The 20,435-nt window shown below is 45.6% G+C and overlaps 1 protein-coding gene across 2 annotated transcripts in view; it reads right to left on the bottom strand.

The window, feature by feature from the left end:
• arid5b (AT-rich interaction domain 5B) overlaps positions 1-20,435 on the bottom strand; it is a 67,036-nt gene that overhangs the window by 43,632 nt on the left and 2,969 nt on the right. For both annotated transcript variants that reach the window (XM_027021639.3, XM_081698041.1), the window contains 2 exons: positions 16,311-16,545; positions 2,106-2,336 (listed from right to left, as the gene is read on the bottom strand). In XM_027021639.3, the coding sequence (XP_026877440.2) occupies positions 2,106-2,336; positions 16,311-16,545 (466 nt within the window). The remainder of the gene's footprint in view (positions 1-2,105; positions 2,337-16,310; positions 16,546-20,435) is intronic.

The raw sequence follows: 20,435 nt of genomic DNA, 5'->3' as shown, positions 1-20,435 counted from the left end.
AGAGAGAGGCAAAACCCTGTGGATATTTCCGTTAAAACACAGAGCAGATGAAACTGCAATTGGCAGTGGACGTCCAGAGTCGACTCGCTAAAAATACGTGCAGACGAGAGTGAGCACCACTACTCCTGCCACACTCTCCTGGAACATCCCCCTCTACTCCGGCTTCTCCGCTGCGAAGGTCTGGAGTCCTCTCAAAACTGTCGGACGCCCCGCTCCAGTGCCAAGGCGTTGGGACCCTAGTGATTCGCCTCAGAAAGTTAATGGCCAGGCTAAACACGAAACATTTTCCAGCAACTGACCACCTGTAGGGGCAGAAACAGTGTCCGGTGGCTGCCCCTTGTTCCTGTTCTCTTTTCTCTCCACACTGACGTTCTCATGTCTCTGATGAGCTTCGAGGCGGCCAGCACGGACGCTCTCCCCTGTGAGTGGGCTAGCACTTGGGAAGCCTCGTGTGAGCAGTGACTTCACACGGCTGGGTTCGGTACCTAATAAATAACACGCCCTTGTAAGTTAAATAAAATTCCAGCTTGCTATATGGTCCTTATTACAGTGTGTTTGAGCTCTGCCTAAAGCCTCAGCTGGAAGAAAAGGCATTTTAATCAAAGTATGAAACGCTTATCTACAAGCTGTCAGATTTCTCAACAATCACCACGTGTACACAGGGGGAAAAAAAAATCTGTTTATACCAGAATTAAGATGGCGGATTAGATATTTTCAAGTAATTAAAGGAATCTCGTGCTGTTCCCAGCCAGCTCATGCGTCCTCTATACAGAACAGATAAACCATTAAGCACATTGTGAGCTGTTCATGCAAAATGTGTTCTTGCTACAAATCATTATGCAAACAAGGCTAGTACTGCTTTCTAGTGTGCAAAGCAGGCAGCGCCTCACGATTCGGCTGGTAAGGACAGCCTGATCTGGGTGCCTGCTTGCACATGAGCTGCTGGCTCAATGTCCCTGAGCATGACCCCCAGGTCCAACGCTGAATTACAGTACGCCGTCGAAGACACAGCACCACAAATGAAACATTCACGTCATTCTTAATGGTTTAGTCACGCCGAGGTCCTGCAAAATTACACGTTTGTTTTTCAGTGAAAGAATATTGGATTTTGGTTGTCAAGGTTAGAGTTACAAAGCATTATTAATCACCTTATCTCTCGCTGTTATTTCTAAAGCAGCTTCTTGGAAGTCACTCTGTTTCTTCTCTTTGTCAAATTTGTAAAAAAAAAAAAGAAAAAAGAAAAAAGTGAGTTTTGGGTATGTTTATAGTGTGATTATACAGTTACATGGTAAACCCTGAGAACTATTTCCAACATCGGGTCTGGGACGGGTCAAGTCTAGCGGTCACGTGACCCACAGCGAGCCAGTAACATGCGGATTACGAGTAAGTGAGTGCACCTGCAATCCGTCACCTGAAAGTTCTTGGAGCACCACTTCAAGCTCTAATAAAAACCCCTTCGGTGTGTCAGCAGCGATTTCAATTTCAAAGACAGGTCGCCCGGGCCGGCACCGTCAGCGTGCAATTACACGAGTGTGGGGAGCTCTTGGACCATGCAGCCAACAGGAGGACAGATGGTGTCTTTTCCTCCATCATCGCGGCAACCCTGTAGAAGCGGCCTGGGGTCTGCAGCACGTGGCTGACAGACCACGCTGCACCGGCTCTGACCCCGGGTGTAAAAAAACCTCCCCGACATCGCTGGCTGCCTCTGGCTCTCGGCCGACGGCCCGGCCGTGCTAAAAGCAAGCGAGTGTCTGTTTCAGTCACGGGCAGCGCGATCAGAGCTGCAGCAGTTGCTGGTTTCCATTCCTCTGCTAGTAGCATGTCTCGTTATCCTACCAAAGAAACCCAGCAGGACTAGCTCTGGTCAGGCGATAGAGATGAAGCATGATTGTTTATTTGGCTTGTCGGTCTTCATTCAATTCTTTTGTTTGTTCCCCCCTTCATTCAGTCATCCAACCATCAATTTATGGCTTCCTTCATTCATTTATCCCAGGCAGCCGCTCACTCAGTCGCTCACTCACTCACTCCCTCGACTGGTAGTTTGCCAGTGAACACCGTTGCAGGACGCTGCCAACACCCCATCAGTCTGTGCAGCCGGTGCTTACCGAACTCGTCGCAGACGCTCTCATTCTCTAGTAGCGTGGGGTGCTCGAACGTGTCCCTGCAGTAGAGGATCTGTGTGCTGCCGGTGAGAGAAACGATGCCCCCCAGGGCCAGCACCACGTGGTCCGTCAGGAGCGCGGCGGGGCGCTCACGCAGCCGCGCCACGATGGAGCGATAGCGGCAGTACTGCGGGTAACTCAGCACCAGGACTCTCCTCTCCTCCCGGTCGTCACCTGCAAGCACACACATGGACAGAGACATTGTACAGGCACCTCTGACTCCTTGCCGCTGCCCTACTGACGAGCCCAGGAAGTGCACTTGTTGCTTTGGTGAGTGTTGCTTATGTGTGGAGTGTTCTGGCTTTGCATCTTTTGGCCGGGAGGTGACCGCATGTAACGCTGTGTGAAGTTCTGTGGTGTAAACCGTCATCACTGACACTCATCTCCTGCTCCTGTGGTCTGAACGTTGCTTAACTCACCCGAGGCCTCACGCCTCAACTAGAACCCGATTCTTACCAAGCTGATTCTGACACGATAAGCCAAGCAAACTTTTGCCGGAGCTGAAATTTCCGTATGAGACACAGTTTTTTACTCCAGCCCAAACCACTTCTTCAACATGACAGCTCGCTGTGAGCAGTGACGGCACGAACGACTTCAGGCACGATGCCACATCATTCAAGCCTGTGCCATCAGAGCACCAAGCGAGAGCCTGCCTGTCTTCCACCTCCACTGCGAAATCCCCTCAGCCACAATGAAAACAGAAGAGCCACGGCACTGCTGACAGTCCCAAACGCCTGCACAACTTAAACGCATGCTCTCGCAACACCACGAGACACCACAGCACTCCAGAGCCATTCACACATGCTGGTGGCTTAGAAGAAAAAACGCCGTGAGACAGTCGAACAGAGAGTTTACATTCACAGGTTCAGTCCAAAGGCCTGTCCGGAGGCAGCCCTGTCCAGGTGGACGCTGAGAGGCAGACACTGAGGATGCTGGACACAGGGGCAGGCAGACGAGGTAAAGGCGGGCCTGCGAAGGATCTGGTGGTTGGAGTTGAATGGTGATCCGAAGCCCACTGCTGCACTTTGGTGGACAAATCTGTTTGTTTGGGACAAAATATGTTTGAGCTCCTAAATGGAGAACCAGGGTGACAAAAAGGACCAAAAGCAAAACATAAAAACACACTGTGCTTTTATAAATGTATGATGTGGAAGCAGCATCAGAAAGCATTATGGACATGAGTGGGAAGAGAGCTGACAGAGGTACAAGTCTAACGCAGAGCAGGGTCACTTCAAAAAGAGGGTTAGACTGAACACAGTCAACGGTGGTCACAACATCCAATCAGATTAACCACTCTCATTCCCTAGAAAGCCGAGTTCCCACTGTGAGAAACTGGACTGTGTTCTTTAAGTGCCTGCTTGAAAATACTATGTTGCTCTTGCGTTTGCGATAAGCGCAGGTCCGAGGACGCGGTAGTGCAAGGGCTGTGTTAAGGCAAAATGGTTCAAACCCAATGTCGCATGCGCGGCTTTTAAATGCCACACCCCCTGCTGCGCTACTCCACCCACTGTGTCGCAGGCGCATTTATTTCTGTCCACCAAATTACCGAATGGTGATAAATGCGTGCGCGCCCTCCAGAATTAGTAAAATGCAGCGTTTGGCAACTATAACGCCCCCAGTTCAGCCACAAAATTAGAGTTCTTCCACTTCTGTGGCTTATCCATTCTTTACTTTAATGGGACACGTGGCAGGGAAAGGCTGGATTTGGTGGAAATATTCTGTTCCCTTCTTTATATGTCCTATATTCCTCTTCAGGGACACGAATGCATAAACACGTCCCTGTGAAGACATACATCCGGATCTTTAACTGAGTGGAGATTTGTCTCCGCAGTTAACATTATAGGCTGAAAAAGCGACATTAATGACTAAAATAATTAATTTACTCCCTGACATGAGACTATCTCTCTGTCTCTCACTGACATCTCTCTCTCTCTCTCTCTCTGTCTCTCACTGACATCTCTCTCTCTCTCTCTGTCTCTTTCTCTCTCTCTCTCTCTCTTTCTTTTTCTCTCTGTCTCTCTCTCTCTCGCTCTTTGCTGTCTTCTTCTACTCCCCTTTAATTGCAGTCAGCACATCTGAAGTCAGTCTTAAAATGACCACGTTTTTTCTGGGCCAGCCTGGCCTGTGTTAATCACCCTGGGATCCTGCCAACAATCTGCTGATTAGATTTTTCTCCGGGCCAGGGACGAGGCCAGAGGAGTGGATGATGAAGAAACAGACCTCCCCTGCCACACAGTCATTTCTCTCAGAACATGTAACCTTTCCCAAAGAAAGCCATTCTTATCTCTTTGCTATTTAATTGGTAAGGGCTGCACTATCATTAGAGGGCCCTGGAAATTGCATTATGCAATTTTACTTTAATACTCATGACAAGAGTCCCTTGTCCAGAACTGTGGGGTGGTAGGGTGGATGTGAGCTGGGGGAGGGTGGGGGTGTTGTGGCAGGTAGCCTCTGATTGGTCACAGGATCAACCCTTCGTATCCGCATGACTAATCCTCACGTGTCTTATCAGATCTCCAGGAAGAGACTCACACTTTTAACTATGGCAATGTTCTCCTCGTTTACAGCTCAAGTGCTCCACAAAATGTCAAATGGCCCTCTGTGGGAATATATTTACATAACACCTCTCCACTCCGCGCCCCCGCCAAAAAGGGCCAATTAAACATAAAACGGGCACGTATGTGGTAAAACGCCTCTGAATTTTAATAATTCATGTTATTTTGCCTCGTAAAATTTTAGGAGACAGGCTTTAGGATCTGAGACATCAATCTTAGAAAGAGATTGGGAAATGGCTTCATTTGGAAAAGGGCTCCTGTTGTGGTATGGTTTTGATGAAACAGACTGTTCACCTGAATATTTCCCATCGGTGAAGAATGTCAATTTACAAATCTGGCCCAAACAGCAGCTCAACGCGGGAAAAGCACAGACACCCATCAATTATAACCTACACCTTTTGTTTTGTTTAACTAAAAATTAGCGCGTATCATATTGTAATTATGATGTATGGAGTATGAAAGGCAACGTGACCCAGATAAACATCTGATCCATACCTGCGTGCAACTTGCTCTTGTACCTGCCCGAGCTTGTTAGGGAAGTTTACAGAGGCTGTTCTCCACATCACCTGTCAGCCTGTTAGCGAACTCCACGTGTCTGCCTGACACAGAGCTTTCCGTCTCACCAGCAATTACAAATATCTGGATAACGCTGGATTCCAGCAACATCAAAAGCACCTTTGATTATCTCCGATGGAAACCTGAGCGCTCGCTAAGACATTGTTGGGCGCTGGCTTTGCCTTCTCCCCTCAGACGCCTGGGTGCAGTGACTAAGCTGCAAGAAAAACAACTTCCAGTGAACGGTGGCCACTAATGTACATGCACAAGCTTCAAAGGATTTCTAAATGGCCTAGTGGATTCCCAGAAAGTCAAACAGAGGAGCTGAGGTGCATTCCAGTAGAGCTCCGCCCTCTGAACCAACCCAGGCCCAATACATTCTCACTGTCGAATGAATCGGGCTTGACAAATGAGCTTTAATAGCTACCTGTCTCTTTGAAACATGCGGGTCAAAATATCAATTCGAGCATGAGAGAGTGAGTGAGTGAAAATGGGAAGGAGAGAGAGACACAGAGAGAGAGAGAGAGAGAGAGAGAGAGACAGAGAGAGAGAGAGAGAGAGAGAGAGAGAAAGAGACAGAGAGAGAGAGAGAGACAGAGAGAGAGAGAGAGAGAAAGAGACAGAGAGAGAGAGAGAGACAGAGAGACAGAGAGAGAGAGAGAGAGAGAGAGAGAGAGACACACTGTGAATATAATATTCCTGGCAGAAGCTGCTTATTAGGTGTCCAGGTTACTGTAGCCTATTAAAACAGACGGCTGTTGATGCGAACATTATTGGCGTGTGTTATTATTGATACTAACGTGCTGCACGTCGTGAAAGGCAGCAGCGAAGGGAAAATGTGTGTCATTGCCAAGGCAACTGTTTTAATGGAAGACTTCTCGTCAATAATGGCTAACACAATTACACTTCGGTCATAAACCCATGAATCAATGTGCTAGCCGTGTTTTATGTGCATTTGTGTTCTGTAAATCGAGGTGTCTGCATGACGGTGTGTTATTACCGAGTTATTACAGTGCCGAGAACCAATGGGGGCTCAGTTTTGCTGGTCTATGGAACGCTGAAAGACAAGACCTCAGGTGCAGTAGTTTTAGTGTTGCCTTTCTTGATGTAATCTATGTTTTGATAATTGCTATCATGCAGAAATAAGCCACAGCCTATAACCAACAACACTGTACTGCTCGTTTGGCAAACAGCTTGGATTCTGCACCCCTGCTGGGTCATTAACAGGGATACTATTGCTTTAGTAACTCTCTGGCTGGAATGCCAAACAAGCAGGAAATTGCAGGCCATCCACAGCAGTACTAATCTGGGCAGCACAACAATACGACGCCAGCCCCGAAATATTTGAGACTGCAAACTAGGACGGATATATTTGTTTCAAGCAAATATAGCAAGTCAAGGCTATGTGCGGCGCTAGCGCCCACACGGCGGTTCATCTTTTACCCTTTAAAGGCCTCCGCCTGTCCTGGTGAATAGTCGTCTGTCTGTGTAACCTCCACACAAAGCTAGGACACAGCGATCAGCAGGACATCAGCTTCTCAAGCTGTTTGTCTTTATTTCCCAGGTATGGGGCCGTCAGCAAACCATGTGTGCAGGATTCCTGTGTCCCCGATTGCCTGCCATGGTCTCACATTACTTAAATATATAAAGCCTTTCATATTTAAATGACTCTAATTCCCCTTCCACCGGGCCCTGATTCTTAAGAGGTGGAGAACGTCACAACCCTATTCAGACATTTCTCTCTGTTCGCCACCATTATATTTCCAGCAGGCTTCCTTTCACGCGGTAGTGGGGGACTCCTCGAACTATATCATATTTGCGCCGAAGCCAAAGGAGACTTTCGATTGAAAACGGGCCGTGAAAAATCCAGCAGGAGCCTGTTGTTCCTGGGCTCCGTTACAGGCGGTGTGTGTGTGGCGGGGGTGTTGGTTGTGGAAGGGGGTGGGTACTCTCACCCACTTGGTAAACTGGCATTATTGCAGTAGTGGAAGAGATCATAGTCTCCTCAAGATGTGCATGAGCATGTAGAGCCAAAAACGTCCCACAACCTCCCACAACCTCCAGAACATGCTGCTTTTTATTTAATTGTGTCCTGTCCGGACACAAATATCCCCAAGTGAAGTAGGTCCTAGAATATTTCCCCCCATCTCCACATAAACTGCATGCCTGATGATGTATGTCACCTGGTGATATTTTGTTGAGCTGGCCGTGTCTTCCATATGAGTCCGGTGTTTTCAGCATCTCTCCATAGAAACAGGGTAACGTGATGGCAGCTCCAATTTTCCTTGGGTTCCAAAGACCTTTGCACAGTACTGTATTAGGTCATTTTAAATTCTTCCACAGACTAAAAAAACCACGTATGCTATTTCTAGTCATACATCTGCCTATCCATTGTGTATCCTTGTAATAAAATGAGGCCACAATCACAGATAGCACTCCAGTAAAAGGTCAGTGGTTTTGAACGTGCACCAAGTGGAGAATTTGCAAGGGAACACAAGTGAAGTGCCTGTAACACAGGACAGTCTTATTTTATCTGAGTATACTCTACATCTCACGTTTTAGTGTAGAGAGCTCCAGCCTCTGTGGAGCACTGCTACAGCTTTTGAGTTACAATGATAAGGCCTGTAATTAAGATGAAATTTTGAGTTGTGCTGCCACAGCTGTAACTGAGCTGGAATTCCAAATTAAACTATAAGGCTGTAAGCCTGCTACTTTAGTCCATAGTCAAAGCAAAGCTCACTAAATCCCTTTAAAGACGCATATTACTAGGTTCCTAAACACCAAATGAAACAGATGACTTGCATTCTAGAAAAGTATTTTTCATGAAACACAACAAGCACATTTAATCTGGGCACACAGCAGAATGACAGAAGCAGGGATTCACTGGTTACGGGAATCATATTTATTTCTGATTGCGTTCGAACTGAGGTCTCAGGCATAGTCCTATGAATTGTTTAAACCCTGCTAAAGTGAAACATCTTTGATATCCAGTCTTCAAAAATGCTTGAAGATCTGGTGAAGTAATGAGACATGCATCTATAAAATAGATTATTTCTTTAGAAATTGTGTCTTATGACTTGCAGGTTTTGAGAGATTATATTGTTTAACTATTATCTACTGAATACGCTAAAACAGTTACACTAATAAAACTTTTAGAAGCAACAGGAAAAGGTTAAATTGAACTAATTTCCAATCAGGTCATTAAACAGAGCATAAGATATTAATTATTTTGCTCCGGTAATGAATCTCTATACATGACCCAAGCTGAATTGTGTTAAACCCTGATCATATCTGAGAGTTAATCCCTGGCCAAACACAAAATCTAGCACGCTGTTCAGTTATCTACAACTCCACTCCATTTCATGACGCAAAACCAAATATAGTTTTTTTTTTGTCCCAAACTAATAAGCAATTTAAATATGTATTAACTCAGGACACATGTGTCAAACACAGCAGCACAAACACAAGTGACGTCGGCATCAAAACAATTATCTTAAGCTCCTTTAGTGTAAAATGGGGAGCATGTTGGATTTTGTGGCAAGCCTGGCTCTAAACAATGACAACGTTCTATTTTAGCACATGAGTGGGAGAAATGATTACAATTTACACTCAGCTGACAGAAGAGCAGAGAAGAATGGCGCTGCTCGATGAAACCAATTAAAATGTATTTAGAATGTGACACAAAGGAGTGGATTAGGCGCCAGGAAGGGATAAGGAGATGTGCGCTATCAGTGCACCATTGTGTCGATTTCCTCATCCAGTTACTGATAGACAAGGCCTTTTCAGACACTGCCCAAAGAAGAAATTGTCAATAATTGTATAAGCTGTCACACACAAGACATGCAAACTGAAAAATTCCCCGACATTTTCAGGCGTCTTGAATGGCCCGTGGAAGAAAAAGGTGAAAAGTAAACAAGAGGTTGATTTTTTTTAGCTGGATTCTCTTTTTTGATCTCTCACCACGGCAGAGCCTGGTGGAGCTTGATCAAAGTCGATACACTAATACTGTCCCCCTTTCTGTGTTCCAGTTGCGGGGAAGAATGGTGCGGGTGGAGGGAGGAAGTGTGGTAGTGAGCGGTTCACTAGCCTGGTGAGCGCCCGCCACCTTATGTTTGAGAGATGCCGCGTTGATGTGAATTTATCTTCCCGCACGGAGTCAGACGCCAGGACAAAGTGAATGAGGCCACTGCCACCGATGGTGAGTGGCCAGCTACCTGCCGGCCCCATGCGCTCACACAGGGCCAAAGGTCAATCCCGCCAGTACGAGGCACCGAGGGCTGGCAGCTGATTGGCTGTGGCCTTCAGACCTGCCATCACGAGCATCTTTAGTTGGCACAGTCGTGCAGAGCCCGGGCAGGTGGGTGTCAAGCCAGACCAGACAGCTCTGGCCCGGAGAGCTTTAGGTGATGTGGGTATGGAAGGACATTTGTCACTGCGTGGAAGCCCCTCCCCTCCCTGGGTCCCGCTCCTTCACAAGGGTCCGCAACGTTCGTCATGGAGTGGGGGAGGGGCCACAGCCTCCTCTTAAAAAAGAACAACTTCATTTTTAAATGAAGTGCCTGAATAACCCAACCCAACTCGTTTCTAGATATTAGGATACGGCAGGAACAGAGATTAATTTAATTAGTTAATAATTAAATGCTTCATGCACACACAATAACTGGGGCAGCATGTAGTGCTTTATGACTGAAGAAAGTGGACTGGTGCAAGGATTTGATCCCACCACCAAATTGTGGATTAATTAGCCCCAGATATATGGAAAGCACAAATTTCTAAGACGTTTAATATTTAAGAAGAGAAGGCTTCTCGGGTTTCGCAACTCCTACCCCCACGGCTCGCTCAACATGAAGTGATTGGCTGGTGATAATAACAGATTAGTCATCCTGACTGAATGGGGCTTGGCACCACGGACCAGAAAAAAGCCACATTGTAGCGTTCTGACAAACACAGGCAGCCCCCTCAGGTTCAAATGTAAAGTACCACAATGGTTGCCTGGAGGTGGTGGGGCTACTTAATACAACAGGACAGCTCAGCATTAACATTTAATTGAATTTCCCCCATTTAAAGAAAAAATGCAGGGAAAAAGAAAAGAAGAAAAAAAAGAGTCCAAAAATGCGATAATGTATTCAGATAAATGATTTTCCATGTCAGTAACTTTCACAAAGAACCCCCCCAGCTGAGTTTCGGGTTGTTTTGGGGACCTATTTTCATGTCATGAGAGGGAGAAAGTCACATCAATAACTTAACTGTTGTTTCAGCCTCAGTTAATGGACAGACAATAAAACTATTCATTTCCTCAAAGGTCAGTCTCGGGAGCCATGCGCATTGTTGTGAGGCCGCGCCGGCCTGGCCGCTATCTGCCCGCCACACATAGCCCTGCTCAGGGAGTTCTGTCCTGCTGCAAGTGGAGGAAACCCACAAGAAAACAAACAGGGGAGGACTTGAAACCAGCCCGTGATTACGGCACACACTATTTCTACCCCCCACCCCACCAGTTCTCTTTTCCTTTTGTGTGAGAAAAAACATTTCCACAGAAAACCTTGCACCGCCATTATTAGCAAACTAACAGACTTTTTCCACATCAATCCCCAGCTGAACGATTTAGAAGGGTTGGCGCTGATCCAGGGTTTAGTCCGAGGGGGGATGACGATATGAGCAGATCAGTGGGTTATAATGGACAATAAGCCCTGTAATCGTCCAAATGGGTCTGCCAATAATCAAAACATGATGACTATAAAAAAAATGAGGCAGGCTAAGTGCGCACAGAGAGACCTGATACAGTTTTTAAGAGATTTGAAAGAAAAATGAGAGGACTATTTGAGCTGGTTACAGACTACAAACACAGTATCCCAGTGTGTTGTTCATTTCCTTGGACTGCCTTTAATAGTAATAACCACAATCTGTTTTGCTGTGGGAAAAAACTGGGAAAAGTCCACACCGCAGCTGAAAGAACATAATTTGAAACAAAGAAATATGCTTAGAGTATCTGCATAATAATGCGCGTTGTTATACAAGACCTGAACACAGGACATGATTTCCTGCATGCAATCCCCATGTACCACAATAATTTGTATTCGGTGCAGAATGTATTACCTTGACTGCGACCGCTAGCATGGAATCTGTTTTTCTCCCTTTCACCCTCTTTTGGCATTAGCCTGAATCAGCACAAATGCTGCGTGGGCTGCCATTTCTAGAATGTATGAAGACTGAACATCAAAAAGATCCCCTGTACCGAATCAAAGGTGGCATGGAAGCTTCTGGATGTGAATGGCGTTTAATCTGCGGGGCCTGCCGGGTCCTGCCGGGGCCCCCGAGAGCGGTAGAGCGTCCTGAAACGCTCCTACGTCCGTTCAGATCCGGCGAGGGGCCCCATTCCAGCTACTGCCCTCTCTTCTGTCTGCTGCCGTGGGCGACCAGCTGGCTAGGAGCGACTAAGGCCTGTCGCTGCAAACCAGAGCAGAATCCCGGCGTGATACGGGGCGAGCGTGTCATTCCGGCTTAATTTCGAGAGATGCAGGAACTATGGTGTGTCCAGCCCAGTGAGGGAAGCGCTGAGCTACGGAAGCACGTGGAGACGGAGTGACATACAGGAATGATGTACAGATGCTGGGGAAGGGATTGATGGGTGGTGAATGGACAGATGGTCATTAAAAAAGATACAGGAAGAATTCATGTAATAGCAGATATGTATCAAAGAGTCAGGATGCACAATTTATCATTCAAACTCAAAATGCAATTCAGAATATTCCAAATAAATAATATTAAAAATATTCAAATAAATGACTACTGCTTGATACTGATAAACAAGGGTGACAGGATGGAAAGGTTCAGAGCAGTCCATAAACTGTAATAAATTCCTTTTGTCCTCTATCAGGTTAAGCACGCAAGTTTATTCCAAGTCTGTTGAAAAGTCAAGGTTCCAACACTAAGCCGGTATCACATTACTGACAAGCCAAACCCCAGAACCCTTCACACCACTCCCTCAATCTAACAAAAGCTAACACTCGATCTAACACTCAATCTCCCTCAATCTAACAAAGTAAATAAATATTCCGATTTACACCGCCACCATGCTGTCAGACTGCATTAATATTATCTCACTTAACCAAGAGAGAAAACCCCTCCCTGTGTACTTGTGGGCACAATATGTCATGCAGGTTGTTAGGAGCTATTGTTCAGCTGCTGGTGGAGCAATTGTGAGGGTACATCTTATCCTCTGTGAAAGAGAAGACATTTCAAATATATTGCCCTCCCTCAGCTGTGGCCTACTCAAATACCTCCACACTCCATGTAAACGCTAGGCATCGTTCCTCCAAATTAACCCTCGTTAAGCTCCGAAATCCCCTGCCTGGTGTTGGATTCCACCTCTGGAGCAGCATTTCCGTCACACATATCATCGGGAGACAGGGCGTGATTCGAAACTACCTATAAACATGACAACAGAGGTCTATTGTGTACGGACAAGCACCTACTCTCCGGTGACATCACACCCAGCCCTCCTCGACAGTCGCAGGGGAGCGACCCGGAATACGGATGAAGTCCGAGTCGGCCTGGAATGTTTTTATTTAAAGCTCGGCACACTGGCAGGCTGGCGGACGGACGGACGGACGGACGATTCCTCCTGTTAGAGTTGTAACCCGAATCCCATTCGCGTGCAGTGTAATGAGCTGAAGGAGACAAGCTATCTGTATCATCTGGGGATTTAATGAGGGAAAATATATCCTTAAGACACAAAGTCAAACTTCATCTGAATGTAACAAGGCCAGAAGGGAGATACTTTAATTACAAGATCAGGAATGCATCAAGTCAATTTTTAAGCTGTTTTTCTTTTCTTTTTTCCCTCTCCTGTGTTCAGCTTCAGTGAAAGTCATTAAACTTCTTTTTTTCCCTCTCTCATCTAAGGCAGTAACTTGGCAGCTCATACAAGAAATATAAGCATGTATAAGCAAGTCTCCTTATACTGTGTTTGCCATTACTGGACCACATCGACTCTTTATACAGAAACGCTTTTAGTGCCACTCTGCAGAGATCATTATCTATGATAAATTATGCTAGCAAGTGGAAGCCACTGCTGGAGGATTTTCATTCATGATCCAGCCAAAGCCGTGTCAATGCAGAATTAGGACAGGTAGGAGAAGCAAGCTGGAGATTTCTGAAGGCCTTGAAATAACACTGTGGGTTTGAGAATGATTGAAATTGAAACAGGCCATCGTTAACTAGACTTACGTTGGTCCCGAGCGCAGCGTTACGACTTTGCACGGCCTCCCCCAGTGTGCCGACTGTAGCCTAATATGGCAAAATCTTTATAGCTGTCCTCCCATCCCCTCCGAGACAAGGCTCAAATTATAACGGTCCCTTCTCACGGCGCTGTTAAATCCACCTGGCAGGGCAGAGCATTTAAAAACCTAATTATGGCAGGAAGGCCCACCCTTTTGGATCAGCACACGCAATCTTCCAACGCGTTCCAAAAGTCTTCATCAATCGCCAAACAGGGCAGCCAATCGCGGCCGAGATGGTGAGCGCAGCCCAAACTGATTTTAAAGGCAAATGATCTCTCTGGACAGATATTGGAGGGAGCTCGTGTTATGGAACCCTCTCACTCCCTCTCTGGCACACTCTCCAGCAGGCTTTCATCCACACACAAGGCCCTGGAAAAAGGCCTCTCCTTTAATTATTTAAACACTCCCCATATCTGCTGGTGAACAATTGCTTTTTTTATTTAGGGGCTTCAATTATAACCAAACTCTCTCTCTCTCTCTCTCTCTCTCTCTCTCTCTCTCTCTCTCTCTCTCTCTCTCTCTCTCTCTCTCTCTCTCTCTCTCTCTCTCTCTCTCTCTCTCTCTCTCTCTCTCTCTCTCTCTCTCTCTCTCTCTCTCTCTCTCTCTCTCTCTCTCTCTCTCTCTCCATGCATGTACTGTGCTGTTTCACTTATGAAGGAGGTAATCTTCCCATCAAGTGCTCCCTTTCTTCACCTGAGCTAAGTGCCATTGAAATGCTCTGTCCAAGGCAGCAGATGGAAGAGCCATCAACCTAAATCCAAAGGCACCTTGCTGCCGTTTGTGATTACAAATTAAAAGTCAAATTAGTTTATTCCATGTCACCAGCAATTTGCACTAATTCAACTCTTCAGAAAGGTAAATAGACTTTCTCAAAGGTCAAAACTGAGCCCCAAAACCGACATGTCTAATTTATATGGCAGTTTCAATTAATGGTTTATTTCCCATCAGCAGAGCTGCTTTTAAAGGCTGCATTCTGCTACTGAAAAGAGCAGCTCTGCCTCTGAATGAATCCTTTCTTTCTCTCGGTAACAAAGAAAATTGAGAGAGAGAGAGAAAGAGTGAGGGAAAGAGAGTGAGAGAGAGAGGGGGAGTTGAGGGAGAGGGAGAGGAAGAGAGAGAGAGAGATGGCCTTTGGGTCTCTGCCAGAATATTTTGCTTACCAAGTGGATCTGGAGGCACTTTGAGTAAGTGCATTTAGAATCGTGACAACACAAACAAGGCTAATATAGTCATTAAAAACCGACTTATTAACAATACAGAAATGTGCACTCGCAATATGCTCAAATAATAAGGTTAGAAGAGTGACAGTAAATAAATCACAGAGCTTTTTTGGTCGCCCTCCTATTGATTTGCATTTGCAGCTGTAGCCTCCATGTAAAGCTTATGTGACAAAGCATCCATTATTGATTCTGCTATCTAATCTCAGCCCAGGCAACTAATACATCAGCCAATTCAAGGACAATTTAACATTTGCTTCCATGGACAGAGACAAAGCTGTATGCAAATTCTAGCAACTGGCAAAGTCAGGGGGGAAAAAGAGATCTGAGCCCTGCTGTATAATTAGTCCATCCTCTAAATGGGGAAATATGTAAGTATAGCTCTCTTAGATGTCCCTTCAAACTGCCTGCAAGAAGAAACACTCCACACTACAAATGGACAGTTCTCTCTACCAACTCCTGCACTGAAATAAGACGCTTCCAGAGATTGTGGGTATTCTTGTTTTGTCGTTTCTTGGCTCACGGCGAATGTCTGCCACACAGGAATGCAGCCAAAATGACATATTTATAAGGCCGTAAAGAAGTGAGGCTTTGATGCTGGACGGTGAAGGACTCCACAATAACCGAGGCATGTTACAGATGTAGAAATGCATGTCGTGTAGTTTCAGACTGCCACTCGACACCGCAGCAAAGCAAATACAACAGTAACCTTTCACTTGGGAAATTTTTTAACACTCTTTTAACAGTGCAATCAGACAAGAAGCTTAATCACACTGAGAATAGTCTGTGACTAAATTAATGAACATTTAGACACCATATTGTTCAGTGCCAATGAGAGATGTAAACAGAAGAGAGAGGCAAGATGGAGGGAATACAGATGAGGAGGTGGCAACGTGCCTGATTTAGCGACCATGGTGTCGGTCTCTGGCCGCTCTCTTCACACAGAGAGAAATAAAAACTCACTCCTTTCCCCTGCCATCGACGACGGTGTTGGCCAAACAAGCAAACAGGAGTGCAGTGTTCATATCTGCGAAGACAAATCCTTTTCGCCACAGCCAACTACAAACATGACTTTGCTCTCCGATGCAGGTTAATGCCCACTTGAAATGGGGCACAAATATTTGAAGGATTAAAAGATCCCGATGATTGATTGCAGATCTCAGGGAGCATATTTTTCCAAGATCGGGAGGTACACACTGTCCGGAGCACCGTGCGCTCTCTATCTGCAGTCCTTTATTTGGATCTGGCACGTGTGCTTACAGTCGGAGATTGCTGTCAGAAAGCCACAGTGGATTGGCCTCCTTTTTCTTAAGAGAGCTTTGGCGCAAACAGCACCAAATAGCACCAAATACTGCTGCGCTGGAGTCTTCATCGGCCCGGCATCCAAGGCCCAGCTCAGAACAGTACGGAAGCATAAAAGATGAAGCCAGCATACTTTTAGGAAGTGTTCGAACAACAGACAAAGCCTTTCCCCAAATCACCATTTATATGTGGACCATTTACCGAAGAACAAAAGAAGTGAAAAGCCTGCTGACGGGTTACCTAGTTCGGCCTTCTCCCGCAGGACGTCTTTGAAGTTGAGGCCGCTATTGAGGGTCGACTCGCGGTAGCGGTGCAGGGTTTCCCTCTGCCCGGTCCTGCTCAGCTCCTTCAGCATGGATGCCTTCAGGGGCACGGCCCGCAGGCCCTTGGTCCAGCACGACGTGTCCCACACCGTCCATTTCACCAGGTCCTCCAGCTTCACGATGACCTTCTCGGACACTGCGATCACCTCATCCTGCCGGGAGAAAGACGGGACGTCAGGCAGGCTGCAGGTGGCTGGGCGGGTGTGGGGTACGGTGGGGCTGGGCGGGTGTGGGGTACGGTGGGGGTGGGCGGGTGTGGGGTACGGTGGGGCTGGGCGGTGAGACGGATCGTATGTGTGTTTGAGCGTGGATGCATGCATTTATTTCTCATAAATTCGGCATCAGATGAAAACATTGCAATCAAAAGGAACTGTGTGGACTCCTTAGACATGGAGCAGTCTGTAGGCGGTGAGACCCCGCACGCAAAATGCTGTAATTACACCAGCAGAACACCATGTAACGCTTTAATTGAAAGTAGACTGAGGCACAGAAACAAATGGATCCCAATAATACAAAAGGCTAGAGACTGGTCTGAATAACTTATCTCGTCTATGATCCTATCTCGCAATAAGGGTTATTTTTTCAAAATAGATATTTTTATTTTACTAAGCCTACTATTAATCAAACCCTGCAACAGCGCTGCTAATTCCTCGCTGCTTTGGTAAACCAACAGACCTTATTTTCTTTATAAAAAAAGAAAAGAGCAAGAGGAGGACGCAACCTGGCAGAGGACAACGGAGCACCTAGAAAAGAAAGGGGACGGAGCTGGATGCTCCAGTGTTTCCCAGGGCCAAACAACAAGCACTTCTGACTTATTCTCCAACATTCTCTCCTACTGGAGTAGCACTGCACAGTCACAAACATCTTTCTGGCCATGTGACATTTTCCAGACATGACCCAATAAAAGCAAATCCAGATCACAGAGAAAAGCCTTCTTTACAGTGGCTGAATGTAGCCAATCTTCTTTAAGTGTGGTTTTTGTTTTTTTTTGCATGCGTAGACAATAATAATCTTTTCCTGATCGGAACGTATGCAATTAGCACAGTTTTATGTTGAAACACGGGGGTGGTGCCTCTTCTCTGGGCTGCCAAACAAAAGAGCCCATTGTCTTACTGAAACAAACAGCATCATGGTTATGAGTAAAACAGACTCATATGGACACCAGAGTCTTGTTCAAGTAATATCTTCAAACATCTACTAGTTTGTACATTAAAGTTCCCCACAAAACACTGTAATCAATGAACAAATTTCATAACTGTGTCTCATACCAACATTCAGTAACAATGTCAGTGGGGTCAGTCCTTAATAAAACCAGCAAGGATATTAATGTAATGGCTCTAATTTGCTTTAATTTTCCATGGGGGGGAGGGGAGTGCATTCCAAGAGGTTTACACAGCATTCCTCCTCAACGTCCGCATATTACAGCAGTCTAAACAACATTTTTTTCATTCTCCCCACAAATGGAAACGGCCTCCCTGCGGGCACTCTACATTACGCACCTTAAAGTTACTGCAGTACCGTGGCGGAGAGTGCAGCTCTGTGCATAATAACCACTTAAGCGCAAAGGCATCTGTTTCCATGCCCCTATAAAGCTAAGTGGGTCAAACACTGTTAATCCTAATGGCGACGCAGCAAACTTTACTATGAGATCATGTGGCCCAGACGGATCCTTTGAAGATTTGACACTGCTCCTAGGCTTTGATTGGAATACTACAGCAAGACTGCCTTATATATTTTGAAATGAAAGAACATATATAATATATAATATACATATACCTATACATATTATTGAGACAAACACACACACACACACACACACACACACACACATATATATATATATATATATATATATATATAGATAGATAGATAGATAGATAGATAGATAGATAGATAGATAGATAGATAGATAGATAGATAGATAGATAGATAGATAGATAGATAGATAGATAAAACACATACACAGATGTTCAGAATATAATGTTCCACATTAATAACACTTGGCTTCTTGTAATTCCTCTTGGGGGGTGGGGGGGGGGCAGAGACATTAACTGCTCAGAGCAGCAAAGGAACTAAGTGAAGCACCATCACACTGAGCCCATCTCACTCCACTGAGTCAGAGGGGTCAGGCGAAGAATTCCCCAGGTCACTCCAGATTTGTTCACCTGTTCACAAGCCTATTCAATTATTGAGCTGCTAACATGACAAAATGTGCCTAAAAGATCTAGAGGAAAGTTTTAAGTAGAGTGAATAGTTTTTTTAACTGATCTCAGTTCAAGTTAATAACAAGTTAATAAACAAAATCAGGATAATACTGCAATCAATGGTCCTCAGTTGTAGCTTGCACTAATATGTGTGAAACAACTTTACTTCATGTTAGAGCTTCCCTTTTTAATACCTACAAAGTGAGTGATTTCCTGAGGCAAGACCTTGTCAAAGTGGTATTGCACTTCTCTACAGGATTATCACCACAAATGTGATTTGTATCTTGTGGTACATATACCAAGGACCTACACTTTTGAAATTAGCCCCATCAGTGTCGAGGAAACATCACTAGAACGGGCATAAAATAACTACCAAATGTGCAACTGAAACCTACTCCCAGTGCCGCTTAACATGCGAATTTGGATGTGAGTGGACAACACGCCTGTAGAATGGCTTAGTTGTGAAATATGATGACACCACATAACCAAATGAAACCCATTTGTCTTGAAACACTACATCTCTGAGCCCTGCCATGCAAATGCCCGTGCCCAGACATCATAGGATTGGGGGAAAGCAAGACGACAATCCTGCTTTTCTCTCTGTTGGCCCTGTGGTTAACAAACAGCCACCACGGTTACTGAGAAACTCCATACCTAAAAGGATGCCTGAAAATCCAGTGTAACATCGGCTGTGACGCCCACAATGTAACAAACTAATATTATTGCCGCATTCTGCAGCTGCCGTGAAGCGTTCAGCTCATGCCGAAGAATGCTGCCTTTCAAGAAAAAAAGAAAAGCAGGAGACTGGTGATCTCATTTGAAGTATAAATATGTCCCTAGCATTCAAAATACAGACATGGCCATCTGCCAGGCAGTGAGGATGTCTGGACCTGAGCTCACAAGCCTAGCTGTTTTGTCATCCAAATCAACAGTAAAGAGATGTGACTAATTAGGTATTACCACTGTCCTCCAGATCCACACACAACACAGAGGCGCTCGGTCCACATTTGGATCGGTCGCTAAATGTATGACCACCATCGATCCACACAGCCAAGGTTTACGCTTGGCTATGCAAACTATGGTAGATAGAGAAAGTGTTCAGAAAGTGCTGGCTGGAATCTGATAGGGAGCCTATTTATAATGCGCAAACCCCAGTTAGTTCTGCCCTTATGTCACATAAGTGCAATTCAAAAGTATTGCCAACGTGGATGCAGCTCTCTCTCCTGCCAAAGCGCTGGTATTACAGGCAACCAAGCAACAAAGCTGCAGCACAACTGGCGCCAATTAAATACGGAGGAGGGGGAAAAGCCCTCTGTGGGAGTAGTCTTCTCCACTCACCATAAACGTTGTTCTTTCTAAATTAGACATATTCGCTCTGAAGAATAATCGAGTGGGGGAGGGGTAAGGGAGGGGGCGCACACAAACATTTTTCACAACATAAAAAAATGACAGCAAAAAAAGAACCAATAACAACAACACAAAAAACCCACAATCGCATGCTTCAGGAGAAATCCACTCCAGAAGGACAGAAGAGAAGAGACAGAAATGATTATAGAAGCAGGATGGTCCCACAAGAGGCACCAAGCAGAATATCAAGACAGCCTAGACAGGACGGGGGGACAGCATGCTGAGGAAGCCCTGAGAGAGCATATACAGTCAGCTCAACAAAGTAAGAACGTCACGTGTCTGAACGACAGTGTAATGTTGCCCTCTCTAGGCTCACAAACTAAGTGTTAAATTCTATAGGCCAACAGCCAGCGAGAGAGAGAGAGAGAGAGAGAGAGAGAGAGAGAGAGAGAGAGAGAGAGAGAGAGAGAGAGAGAGAGAGAGAGAGAGAG

Source organism: Electrophorus electricus, chromosome 15 (assembly GCF_041902795.1).
Source record: "Electrophorus electricus isolate QZ-2024a chromosome 15, ASM4190279v1, whole genome shotgun sequence".
Lineage (NCBI taxonomy): Eukaryota > Metazoa > Chordata > Actinopteri > Gymnotiformes > Gymnotidae > Electrophorus > Electrophorus electricus.
The sequence above is the reverse complement of the archived record's forward strand: the minus strand, read 5'-3'. Positions and strand labels throughout refer to the sequence as shown.